Source organism: Scardinius erythrophthalmus (assembly GCF_964197995.2).
Source record: "Scardinius erythrophthalmus genome assembly, chromosome: 10".
NCBI lineage: Eukaryota > Metazoa > Chordata > Actinopteri > Cypriniformes > Leuciscidae > Scardinius > Scardinius erythrophthalmus.
Genome location: NC_138230.1, coordinates 10,535,831 through 10,550,087, shown reverse-complemented (window position 1 = coordinate 10,550,087; position 14,257 = coordinate 10,535,831). Strand labels below are relative to the sequence as shown.

The 14,257-nt window shown below is 36.6% G+C and overlaps 1 protein-coding gene and 1 long non-coding RNA gene across 2 annotated transcripts; one reads left to right on the top strand and one right to left on the bottom strand.

The window, feature by feature from the left end:
* Positions 1 to 3,358: 3,358 nt before the first annotated feature.
* Positions 3,359 to 8,587, top strand: LOC308697319 (four and a half LIM domains protein 3-like; the record flags this gene model as incomplete). Its single annotated transcript, XM_081376502.1, has 4 exons — positions 3,359 to 3,436; positions 5,001 to 5,084; positions 5,866 to 6,052; positions 7,647 to 8,587. 4 exons carry the CDS (start codon positions 3,359 to 3,361, stop codon positions 7,793 to 7,795), a joined length of 498 nt encoding a protein of 165 aa, XP_081232628.1. The 3' UTR covers positions 7,796 to 8,587.
* A 2,966-nt stretch (positions 8,588 to 11,553) lies between these two features.
* On the bottom strand, positions 11,554 to 13,304 carry LOC308697447. The gene is made up of 5 exons (XR_014030942.1): positions 13,205 to 13,304; positions 12,633 to 12,694; positions 12,320 to 12,393; positions 11,951 to 11,999; positions 11,554 to 11,667 (listed from the first exon to the last, which is right to left on the bottom strand). It is a non-coding gene; the product is annotated as an uncharacterized lncRNA (long non-coding RNA).
* Between the last annotated feature and the right edge of the window lie 953 nt (positions 13,305 to 14,257).

Here is a 14,257-nt window from a genome sequence, read left to right as displayed (position 1 = left end):
GACAATATAAGCAAGAGTTCTGGGTGTCCTGCTCGCTGACTCTGTGCTTGCACTGCGATATACAAGGACTGGTTTAACTTCAAACTACTTTATTGGAATAAATGTTTTATAATAGACTATATAATGCACAAAAATTAACAATTATTAACTATTACAGAGGAATGATTAAAATAATAAATATATAAGGTGTCATTCATGTTTACAGTAAGTTTGTAATTTACACAGTGAAAAGCAACAAAATGTGAAAATAAACTTTAAATAAAATACCACACAGATATTACACAATATATACTCTGAAATTCCTTATAAGTTTTCCTTAGATCAGGCATAGTTAAAACTATAGATGTGCGCTGTAGGGGAGAGCGGGGCACAAAGTAACGCTTTTGACTTTCTCAGTTTGTGTAAATCTACTTAGGGTTCAGAGTATTTATTTTTCCCCACATTAATTTCACACGTCTAGTACAATTATATGGTTTTGTTTTAATAATACAGTATATACTTTTTTCTTGATATACCCCGAAAGAATGGAAGTGAAATGTGACAACATGCCCCATAGGTGGGGTACATTGTAACATGACCATATGACAGATTAAATGCTATCTGATCTAATCAAACAAATATACAAGACAAACTAAAATATTTTCTCAATAAAATACAATTATTTACTTTTTCATATAAAATAATGGCATTTTTTAATAATTAAAAATAAACTAATTTTTGAGTTTGACTACGAACACAGGAAAACACAGCTATACAACATAGTTCAAGACATATTTATAATTAGTCATTTCTGAACATTGACTCTCAGTCTTTATTAATCTTTTTCTCATGTTTTCTCAATGTTTGTAATAGTATCTATCTAGTGTGTTATCAAAAGCTGTGATGAAGTTATGAAACTGTCATGAGGATTTGTGCTAGAAGAGTTTGCTGGCAATACAGTAAATGTTTTCACTGTGCATTATGACTGTATACTGTAGTTGACCTTTACAGATGAAGGGTGAGTTACAGTAATGTAGCAGTCTCTACCATGGTAATCAGTTTACAGTATCACATAATGTACTATATTTTATGCCACCCGTCTCCCTTCTTCTGATGCATCTCTGATCAATCTGATGTTATACAGTCATTGCCTGTTTTCTCTCCTTTACTCTATCCTGCTTTGTTCACAAATTGCAAATCTATTTGTATTAAATATACTCACTACAAAAAACTTTCTGGATTTTGACATTTTCACCAAACATCACTTACAGTAGTAAGATTTATAATATGTTTTCCTACAGTATATGTCCCCACAAGGACAAGGATTTTGTATATTGCCATCTTTGTAGAGACATTTTGTCCCCATAATGTAGAGTTTACCAGGACACACACACACACACACACACACACACACACACACACACACACACACACACACATGCATATGCTTATGTTTCATTTATACTGTATACTCTAACATGCAAAAGTTCGGGGTCAGTAATCTTTTTTTTTTTTAAAGAAAGAAATTGATACTTTTATGCAGCAAAGATACATCAAATTGATCAAAAGTGACAGTAAATACATTTATAATATTACAAAACATTTCTATTTCAAATAAATGCTGTTATTTGAAACTTTCTATTCATCAAAGAATCCAGAATAAAATGATCACAGTTTCCACATGGGCCTAAATATGAAGCAGCACAACTGTTTTCAACATTGATAATAATCAGAAATGTTTATTGAGCAGCAAATCTTAAATATATATACATGCATGTGTGTGTATTTATATATACAAAACAAATATACACAGTACACACATATATTATGTAAACAAACTTTTATTTTGGATGCGATTAGTCAGTTGCTCAGCACTAATATATATATAGAAATAATTTCTTTCTATAGATTTGAATTGCAGAAAATTGTATTCTGTTGCTGTGAACATCTCAATCATCACAAGCCTCTTGCATGTAATTGATTGTACCAGATTGTATAGATTACAATCATAATACAACACAACAAATACGAAACCTTTCCAATGTAATCCGACATAAAATGAAGTTTGTGTGTTTCTCACTCTGCCCGCTAAAGCAGAAACCGAGTTAATGAGTTTTGATTGGGCGTCAGGGTGCGGCAGTAGAGATGTGACAGTGTGATTACAGACACACTCAGCTGAGAGAGAAAACCCTGCGGCCACGCTCACACACGCTCACACACACACACACACACACACACACGCCTCCAGGCCTGGTGCCAACACTTGGGCGTTACATTACCCATAATTACACTCCGCCGCCCACCTCTGTCTCTCTGGAGCTTTTCAGAGAGAAATAAGAGATGGTGAAAGTTCCAGAAGGATAAAATTACAAACTGAAAGTGGCAGCTCTCTCCTCCCTCGCTCATTTGAAACAGACCCGCCGTCTCAGTCCCTCACCGCTCATTTTCACACCCATTCTCAGTCTTTATACAGAGATCAGGTGAGCCAGTTTGGCGTTTTCCCACCAAACCTGTACGTTACATCGGCAACTTGTGCATTTCCAGATTCCAGATGCATTTTATTGAAATACCTGCCGTTGTGGAATTTTCAGCCCACAGCTTTTGCACGCCTCAGAAACAAAACACCCACTCGAGAGGCTTTAGTAGATCCAGGGCAGGTCAGGTTCAAATGTGAGAATGTAGTTGTGTAGCAGACAGACTGTAGCGTGACATCACACATGTAGTTAGTCTCTGCATTACAAAGACTAATTACTTATCAGACATATCAGCCACCCTCAACACAATACAACGCTTGAGCAAGAACAGCTGAGGCTGTTTCTCAGAAGAACACCAGCGCAGACATGCAGGTAGAAGCACATTCACAGACTGTGCAATGATGTAACGAGATAAAAATGATAAAAACTATGAGATCATATTTAGCTCTTAAATAAAACAACACAAGAAATCAAAGTGACAGTTTTGTGGTTCACTTTATTTCTGCTATCTTTGAGGTGAATCTAGTTTCCCACTATTATTTTAGTATTATTTGTATACTCTATTTATTAACATTTTAAATTGGCTTGTATTTTTATATTTTATATATTTTTTACTTTTTATTTTGTTTTTTAAGTTTCAGTAATTTTGTAATGTGCTTTTGGTTCATCTTGTTTTTTTAATGATCATTTTACATATTTAATCTGAAATATTTGTCCAAAATACATGTTCAAAATAGCCTATAATTTTTTGCAGTGTAAAATGAGAAAGTACCTCCTGCTTAGACGGGAAAAAAATATGGAAGAGCTCCTGCTCCCATTAGTAGTTGCATTGTCTTTACATGAAGTTAAAATGGTTTTGTCATGTTGCTTTGCTCAATGAAGTGTTGTACAGTTAGTTTGAACAGATGTGGATCTCTCAGGCTCTAAGCGGCTGGAGTACGGAGGCTGCTCGTGGCACGAGGAATGTTTTGTTTGTTGCGGCTGTGAGAAGCCCATCGGCGGACACTTGCAGTAACGTGCGGTGAAATCTTGTCATGGGTAGGCTGTGACCTATCAATGTGGCATATATGTTCATATATTCATTCAGCAACCCAAGTTCAATATCAGGCATCATCACATCGCTGCCTGCATACAGCAAAGTCAGTCATATGTGAGGCTAATGCCCAATCAAATCTAATAATCAAATTAATGGACACATCTATCTTATGACTTATACAACAAACAAATGTTTTGTGCGGGACACAGTAAGAGAGGGAGGCGGCGCGGTGTCAGCGAACCGACAACCAGCTTAGTCACTCCTTCAAAATGCGCAAACGCGCACAGACAGCCACACACACACACACACACACACACACACACACTATTGGTCTGGTGACGGCGCACCAGGATTTGAATAGGCTACAGTCAGAAAACATTGTGTCAGCAGTACAGCTTTAAAGTACAAAAACAGCTTATTCTCTCCTACAAACTGCGCTACGCGCACACACCGACACGCAGTTGTCATGGTGAAACATACAATCATTTGGTAACTTATCTCTGAAAAGCCCTGAATGTGCTCTGTACAGGACATGTAATGTCTCAGAAAAATCGCTAAAACATAATGTCCTCTACAGAGGACAAAACACTATAGTAGGTAGTCAGGAGTTTTACATATAAATTGTCTCTGGTTTTACTAATCACAACTAGGTAAGCAAGATGATACGCACCTTTGTACGAACAACAGTGTTTTCACAACTCGGCGGTTTGTAGGCTTCCAAGTCATGAACCCAGCCATTTGTGAACTGAACGTGGGCTTCCATAGATTTATAATTACGAAACTGAGCCTCGGAATAAGCACTCACACCACAGACTAAATAAACAAAAATATCTGGAAATGTCAGAGGAGGTAAATCGTCGGGGTCTCGAGTATATTCTCTTGCAGGCACCTCATACGGATCCATATTTCCGATCAATGACATCTTTTCCATGTACCGTTTTCTTGCGTCAGGTAGAAGTTTGTCTCTGTATAGTACATTTCGTTCTTTTAATCGACTTTTCAACATTGTTTCGTGTAGTAAGTGATTGTTTTAAATCTCGCCCGATGTGGCCTCACAAAATGGCGGCGCACTCTTGTTTACGTCCCAGAATGCACTGCGCAGTGACGTCGGTTGCCAAGCCCGAGAGCGAGTGGGTCACGTGACATGAAGCAAGCTCGGTCTCTGCCTCAATGTTGATCATTCAAGACAGCATGAGAACTGACTGCGCATGCGCAAACCTACGTAAACTACGTTCTATGGACCGAAGAGGCACTACTAACCTCTGCCTCAATGGCTTTGAATTTCCTGCATGAAACAATGGTTTTAGGAGCAAACAATGGCAAAATTAGTATATTATGTGTGTATTCCTGAACATTTTTGTTACAAAAATTTATATTTGGAATAAAATAAATGCAATTAATAATGTGGTGAATTAATAAAGTTCTTGGAATTAATAAATGTAATGTCAACATTTCCTTTGGTGAGGCACTGCCTACCCTGCCTACCCTGACTGCACGTCCCTGGCGGACAGTCGTTCATCCCAGATAAGGACGAGTTTTACTGTGTGTCCTGTTACGAGGGACGATTCGCCCCACGCTGCGCCCACTGCAAACAGGTGAGAGGAAAACTAGCACTCTTAAAAATAAAGGATGATGATTCCATGAAGAACCTTTAACATCCATGAAACCTTTCCACTGGACAAAAGGTTCTTTAAGGTGGAAAAAGCCAATTAAAATATTCTTCACATAAAGAATTTTTTTTTTTACTTTTAAGGAAAAAACAACGTTTTTTCATGCACTGCTCAATTTTGAGATTTTTCATAACGTGTTGTTTCAGACTAGTGGAAAGAAAACATCCAGAATACACTTTTAAGTGTTTACTTTATGGTACTTTATCTATTTGCATCTCTAGATTTCAATTACAGTTCATTTCTTTAAAGGTTGCTTTCTTAAAATTAGTTTTTTCTCCAGTTCAGTATCACTTACATACCAAACATTACAGTTCTAATATGTCAACAAAATGAAACACAAGTGAGTGCATAGTTAATTAGAAAATGCCTAATTTGCATATTTAAACATAATATTTCCAAAAACTTACAAAAATGTTTGAAATTCTTAATGTATTCAGTCAACACAGGAAGTATGGTGATATTTATTATTGTTAAAATTTTACCGTATTTATGTGTCTTGCCTTCAAAATTGTTCACTGAAATGTTCTTTGGCAAAGTTTATTTTTTTCACTGTGAAACCCCCCTTTGGAACCTTTACTTTTAAGAGTGTAAACTACACACATCTGAAGATTAATCTAAAACTGAGTATTTTGTGCTTTTATTTCATTGCTAACCTCGTTAAGTTGTACGCAGTGAATGACACTGTGTTTGGTCTCGTCTCTTCCAGATCTTGGTTCAGGGTGGCGTTACGTACAGAGACGAGCCCTGGCATAAAGAATGTTTCTTGTGTTCGGGTTGTAAAGTCCAGCTGGCCGGACAGCCTTTCACAACGCAGGGTGAAGATCCGTTCTGTGTGAAGTGCTTCAGTAACCTGTACGCCCAAACATGTGCCGCCTGCGCCAAACCCATCACAGGTCAGTGTGTGTTAATGTGTCCTTATAACAAGAGCGCTCTTCATTAGCAGTTCCTTCAGCTGAGAACAGAAACACTGTCAGAAACAAGAGACAGTTGTCACATAAACAGGGTCGTGTGTTTGGAGGCTGTTGAGTGTGTTTGAATAAACTTCTGCTTGTTCATCGGGACTCAAGAGTCTCTCATCCACCGGGTCATGACCTATGAGAATATAATATCTAACTCAAATATCAATATCAAATATCTCACTGTTTATTATGTTTTTACCCTATAAAGCCTAGTGTATCATATTTGATATGCACATTTCTAAAACATTATCAAAACTTTGCTGAAAACTTGTACACACTCTTCTACATGCCATCTATTGTATGAGTGATAGTTTATACATTTTTAGCAAGTAAAAGGCCTTTTAGTGTAAATTTAACTATAACATCCCCCTTCAGGTCATGGTTCACGTGTCTTTTTGCTGTGAAATCTTGATTTTTTTAAGTAAATCTAAGATTAACGTTTATATTGTTATTAATATTTAAAGATGAACACTTATTGGACTGAAGCAACTTTTATTTGTCACATTTATTTGTTCATCTCTCAGTCATCATTGTATTTCATTATACGTTTTGCCTTCCACAATAAAAACTACAGAGATTTGATCATATAACCAAGCATTTAAATATCATCTAACTGAGACATTATTGGGATATATAGAGTGACGACTGATTTTTACATGCATTTCATGAAGTACGCTCTACTGTTATATAGATCTCAATTATTTACATTACAAACAATTAGAATTTCATCAATTTATGGGGCATATAAATATCAGCAACAACAAATTGCATGTTTTTTCTCAGTTTAGACCTTTGAATAAAATTGAGGTGTTTTTTCCCCTCCAATTATGAGCTTCATATTCTCACTAATCATACTATTAGCCATAAAATTGTGTCGAATATGACATTCAACAAAAAAAGCACATATCAAAAAAAAAAAAAAAAGATTTTAAAATATAAAAAATGTGTGTATATATATAATACATAGATTTATTTTGATTTTCTCATCCTCATCTCGGTCCAAACCCCAATGACTTCTTCTATGGAAAACAAAAAAAGATTTTACGCAGAAAGTCCATGCTGCTCTTTTCCATTTAATGAAAGTGAATGGAGACTGGGGCTGTCAAGCTCTAAAAGTGACACATAGAAAAAATTACAAAAGTAGTCAAGGAAAACATGACTTAAACATACAACATACAAGTTGCATAAACCATGTTGTTTTTTTTGTCATTTAAAAAAAGCTGTAAAAAAAATCCATTAAAAACAGAAAAGTTCTGTTTACAGGTAAGTTTACAGACTTTTCTATTAACCATAAATCACACAATGCAATGCAGAATTCAAAATACGGGTAAAACACCTGTGAAACATCAATACGGAATATTCCTTCATTAACACATTGTGTCATATTTTTACAGACTTTTCTTAGAGTGCGTCCTTATCAATGTTTATAAACAATTTAAATAATGTTCATATGAAATGATGATAATGTGGTTATAGAGATTTTAGAAACGGCTGCTCAAAATGAAACTCCTCTCAATGTTTTTGTCAGGTTTTGGAGAAGGGAAGTACGTGTCGTTTGAGGATCGTCAGTGGCATCAGTCGTGTTTTAAGTGTTCTGAGTGTTCGGTGTCTCTGGTCGGCGCTGGATTCTTCCCCGACGGGACAAAGATTCTCTGCAAAAACTGCAATGCCAAATAATTCAAAACTGCTTCTGTAGATGTGCTGAAGAACAGAGCGCTGTGTGATAGAAACACATTTATGAAACGTTTGACATCATTTATACATGTAAAGTTTTGGTGTTACATTCTCCCAAATCTCTATGTTAAAAATCTCTAAACTAGAACGACACATTTGATTGGGTAAATGCATTTTATAGTTTAAATGATAAACTCAAATAATTTGAACTCAACGTGTGTTTCATGTCAAAGTGACTCAGTTTCCTGAGATTTTATTGTTCTCATCATTGCTGAACTTTTGCATAGTTTTGATTTTACGTTTGAGTAATTTTCCATGTGTTTGCATTAACATCAGGCCTTTAAATTCCCTCCAACATCAACATTCCTCAATGAAACTTACATTTGAACAAAACACACACTGAGTGTAAATATGTGAGGTGTGTGTTCAGCGAGACAGGATTGAATCATGTAATGATCATTAGAATCTGGACAGAAAATGTTGTTTGTATTAAACAGTGAATTTTACACTGCACTATTTTAATGCACATGCATTGGTGTTTTATCCATTCATTTTTAATAATTCTCATATGAAATATTCACATATTAATAATGATTTAACAGGTGGCTTCTTATTTGTGTTGCTTTCAAAAGAATACTTTAACTTTGTTTTTAAATGTTTGATGTATTTTTACATATGAATGGCTTCAGTAAAACTGATCCTGCTGTCGTTTCCTTTCATAAAATATTTATTACATACATAAAACAACAACTTTCAAATATCATTTGAGGTTTAGTCAAATTATGTTTTCACTTTAAAAACCAATAAAAGATAAGATATCTGATAAGGTTTTTTTTTTTTTTTTTTTTTTTGCTTGTTTTAAGAATTACTACAGGTTCTCACTGCAGACTTTCCACACACATCCAGTGGAAAAGATGGACTGATGGAGACACTGAGTTCTTTAAAAGTTAAGGTCTGATACAAAGGTTTAATGCTGATAATTGGTTTGACATTTTATTAATGACGATCATACATTTTAAGTCCAAATAGACCTACTTTACATAAAAAGGTCCAGAAACAAAAAATATGAGGATTAAAAACATCACAAAGCAGAAATGATCTTTCCAAACCCCTTTATAAACATAATCTGCAGCCATTGGTTTAAGAAATTCTCATGACTCGTCCGTTAGATGCTGTCGACTCTGTTTATGGAAATATGAAAATTGTGTCTTTGTCCCAGGAGAGACTCCGGGTCCCATTAAAGCCGTTCTCTGGGGTCTTTGGTTTCATCTTGTGTCCTAAACCTCAGTGGACAGAACATTTGTCCTGCCGTCTCTGTTAAAACCATCAGAACTAAACAATCACTCGATCCATCCCCAGACAGCAAACTGACTACGAAACGCATCCGCCGCGGAGGTACAGTGAACTCCGGAACGGATCCAGAAAGCGGATCCGAAACTGCGTCCACTTGCACACCGCGCCGGATCCGCCGCGGTGGCGGCTCGCGGATCCGGTCTGACACCGCTGCGGTCCCTTTGCGTATCCGTACATAAATGGGTACATCCGCCCCGGCTTCGCTTTGGATCCGCGAATGAGCCGCATATCCGCTCCGGGTCCGTTTTGGACCCAGTCATATGCCCGGCCCGGGTCCGTTTTGGACCCGTTCATAAAATTCCGTCTACAATGCCACTTTTTCCCCACACTTGATTATCTGGCCAAAACTATAGCTACAGATATATTTAAAATCTAATGGTGGACGAACATTAGATAGACTGGACTGCTCTATAAAAGCTTGAATAGTTATTAATGTATGTGCCTTTGAATAAAACATGAATCATTAAACATTAATAATTTTTAGCCAACTAACAATAACAAAATAGGTTATTACAGACTATAAATGTATTTACTAATTTTTTAAATAGTTTTATTCATGTATACATTGAATAGACATTACAGAAAAAAATGAAATCAACCATGAATTGTACCAAGAACATCATTTTATTTAGTGAAAAACATTACACTAAAATGATAAAGTATTTTTTTTCACTACTGTTGGGTCAAGGTTTGCTGACAGGGGCTCCGGCTCCTTGAGCTTCCCCTATCTGATGCCAGGTTGAACCACCGGATTACATGTTTTGTAATGTCGTCATCGGTGGCGGCACAGGAGACATGGCTCTTTCTCACAGCACCTGTAATACATAAGCAGATTTTCATTACATGTCATGAAATCACATTGAAGCTACCAGGTTGTTGTTTTTTAGAGGATAGACATAATTCCTTTTTTAACTTAAAATAATGTCAAGTCGTAACAGGGTGAAAGGCACTTCAGCCTCCGCTTTGCGGTCCTTTATCTGCTATAACCACGCTATGTAAGATTGCCAGATCGGGTCGCGTTTCTGTAGTTCTAATGAGACATAAGAAAACTACAGACTTTAATAGACTCCCTAAAGAATTTGGCACAAACACAAACAGAAGTTCAACTAAAATGACTAAGTGATTATAATTTTAACCATTATACAGCGTGACAAAAAAAAAAAAGTTTTCCTTGAATAAAACTTGAATGCCCATAAGTTTAGTTGACTAAAAAAAGAACTAAACAAAAACAGGATAAGGTTGACTAAATATGATAAAAGTTAAATAGTAAATTTGACACAGGACTAAGCATGCATAAAAATAAAAAAGCTGACAAAATATACTCTATTTGAGTCTTGTATCTAATGAGGTATTGCTCACCAGAGCAGGCAATACTGTCTGATCCACATCTTCCCCCCCGCCAGGTAGGTCTGTAGACCCTGCTTGCAGAAGGGGTTTGCTCTTCTGCTGGTCTCTGTGAACAGTGAGGTGGAGAAATGGGTGGAGGTGGAGCAGCTGTGCCGCTACTTAGGATAAAAGGTGGTGGTGCAAAAACAGGAGCTGATGGTTGTGTTAAAAGTTTGCCTCTTTTTATGAGCATCTTCCTCCTCGCTCTCATCAGAGTCTCCCAAGAAATGACTATAAATTAGGGTGGAAAAAAACAAGCAGTTAACATCTTATTAATTACTCTTATTAATAATAATAATAAATGTAAAGCCTTCCTGTAGTTCAAACAGTAGAGTGTTGGCGCTTGCAATGCTAAGGTCATGGGTTCAATTCCCAGGGGAAGCAAGAACTGATAAGAATGTAAATGTGTACCTTAAAATGCAATGTAAGTTGCTTTGGATAAAAACGTCTGCCAAATGCATAAATGTAAATGTAATTACATAAACATTTTCACTGGCCTAAGAACTTAAATTGTAAATCAATGTAATTGGTTGAGAATGGTTTCTCTGAGAAACCATTTATCTATATTTCAGCTGGCTTTACGTGTGGTGGTTGTCGGGTTCATCATATCCTAAACACTAAATTATGTTTTTGAGAAAATATAGAGGCCAAAAAGTTAATGTAAAATATAAAGGATAATATACGTATACTAACATCGGCTTTGGCCTTCTTTTTGGCCGAATCTCCTCCTCTTCCTCTTCAGACTGTAGATCTGATGTGTTGCAATTTAGAGCTTTCTTCAAGAGTTGTTGTGCCACAAAGTAGTCATCTATAAAATAAATAGCCTACATGTTAAACTTCAGTAGACCTTCAAATTAATAGAGTAGAACTATAGACAACAGAACAATATGAGAATGTAATTAAAAGGATTTTCTTCCCATATAACATATTGGCAAAATACTTTGATATTTGCTTACAAAAGCCATTTAGATTATTTAAAAAGAAAATAGCATACCACATGACTCTGGCATCATATTTTTTCCAGTCAGGTCCAGGTTCCTTAGAATTTTTCACTGCCCCGTTCACTCTCTCATCATTTTTGTAGTTTGGCCAATAGGTAACTCCATCACTGTACCAATTTTGTGGCACCAAACATCCTTAAACGAGAAGGAAGTAACAAACAGCACCAGATAAATTTAACTTCCTGTTTCAAGAACAGGTCAGTATGTCTACCTTGGGTTATTTCACCAAGTGTATGGTGTAATTGCATATGGGTCACTTTTAAATTAAAAAAGCTGGTCCAAAAATATAAAAGAAATTCAGATATGGTCAACAAATCAGAATTGGGCATCAAGACCTGCAGTATAAATGTGGCCTTACTGAACTCAATTGAATCAACAATGAACTGTCAACTTACAGTGAAGTTGCTGAAGAACTTACTGTCTTAAGGTGGAGCTGGAGACAGGTACAGTTTTTCTATTCATTTTATCTAAAAGAAACGTAACAGAAACACAAAATACACATTTCAACTAGTGAGTTGTGGAAAATAACCAAAATTTTGAGTGTTTTCAAAAATAATTATACAGCAGGGCTCGACAATAAGGACTGCCTGATGGCCCGGGGCCAGCGTGAAAGACACTTGGGCCAGTTGCAGGAACTTTCACCTGCCCCATTGGGCCAGTGCTGCATCTTCAAGTTGATAATTTGCAATTTTTTAAGCCTTGACAATTGAAATGCTGTAGTGTGGACCAGTGTCAGTATTTGACAACATATCTGGCTAAATCAAGTTAGAACAGTATTAAATCTTACTTTACTCTGATGTCAGGAAAAGATGAAACTCCAAAATAAGACTGGTGGCACTTGAACAAACTGTGAACTGTAAGCTGCAACAGAACACACACACACACACACACACACACACACACACACACAATCTTAATATGATATGAAATAATTATCTGAAACAACATTACATGGGGAGGTGGTGGAGAATATATTTGTCATGATGTAAACAAAAATGGACTCAAACTAACCAAACCAGTACAGTATTAAATGCTGTAGTGTGGACCAGTGTCAGTATTTGACAACAAATCCAGTTGGAACAGTATTAAATCTTACTTACTCTGATGTCAGGAAAAGATGAAACTCCAAAATAAGACTGGTGGCACTTGAACAAACTGTAAGCTGCAACAGAACACACACACACACACACACACACACACACACACACACACACACACAGTATCATATAATATTAATTATTTTTTTGAAACAACATTACATGGGGAGGTGGAACTGTCAAAATGTAAACAAAAATGGACATGTTATACCAGAAATTCAGTGAAAAACGTAAGTTGGGTAACGTTAGGCCTAACATGATAATATTGCCTGACATTTTAACGTTACTGGAGGGGAGAAAATACGCGATCAGGGTGTGATAAAAATCCGGACAGCTAACGTTAATTAAATCACCTAACCTCCCAGACAGAAAGAATATACCATCCAAATAGCTTTTTACTCAAAGTTATTAATTATCAAATACATTTTTACTCAAATCTACGCTAATGACAATTTGCTAACTTCGTTTGCCACAATCATTTCAGAAATAAAATCATCGGTATGTTGAACGGTATGAACGGTAATGTTTTACAGCTAAGTAACTGTACAAATAAAGCATATTTGAACCATTCTTACCGTGTTCCGTGCTTGTCGACCTGCCGGTTAGCTTTTCCACAGAGCGGAGAATGATTCTGTGACGATGGCGACAGTTGAAATTAGGCGCGTTTGGTCAGCGGGTCCGCCCAGCGTCTGTAGCGAGTCCGCGAGGTGACAGTGCGTTAGGGGGCGGGGCACATGTTAAGGCGCGTCCGAAGTGCGGATCCGTATGTGATCCGTTCTGGGTCCGCCGATTAAAACCGCAGGCTGGGCCGATCCTGGAGGCGGGGCTGATCCTGTTAGCGCAGCGAAAACGAATCTGACAGTCAGGCGGATCTGGCGGCTTGAGGGCGGGTCCGCCACGGACTCCTTTGCTGTGTGGGTCATGTGTTAAATACTGCAACACACACTCAATACACAAACAGTGCATTAAAATGTGGATCCAATGCATTCGTCCATTATTGAATAGTGTAGGAATCATTATTAATCATCATCAGGACTAAAGATGCTCAATAAATTTTTTACCAGACATAGCACTCACAAAGAACCAATTTTCACCAAGTAAACTAAAAACAATTCACTAAACAAATTAAATTGAACATTTTTAAATAACATATCTGGTTCCAGGTTTTCCATGACTGTGTGAACCTCATTGTTTGTGTCTGTATTTTCTGATATGAAACTAAATAGCGCCACCTAGTGAACATTATCTACAGTAACGCTGTAGCACAGAGACCTCAGGTTATTTTAAAGGGATAGTTCACACAAAAGATGAAAATTCATAATTTACTCGCTCCTAACATGAGTTTATTTACTGTGACTGGTTTACTTTAAAGAGATAAAGTTTTCTACTCTTTTTCTCAGGACAGAATATGTGACTAGCTTTCTATAATTTAATATTTTCACTATCTACTGTTTAGGATATACCGCGGGGGAAATAAGTATTGAACACGTCATCATTTTTCTCAGTAAATATATTTCCAAAGTTGCTATTGACATGAAATTTTCACCAGATGTTGGTAACAACCCAAGTAAGCCATACGTACAAAGAAACAAACAAAAATAAGTTCAGAAATTAAGTTATGTGTAATA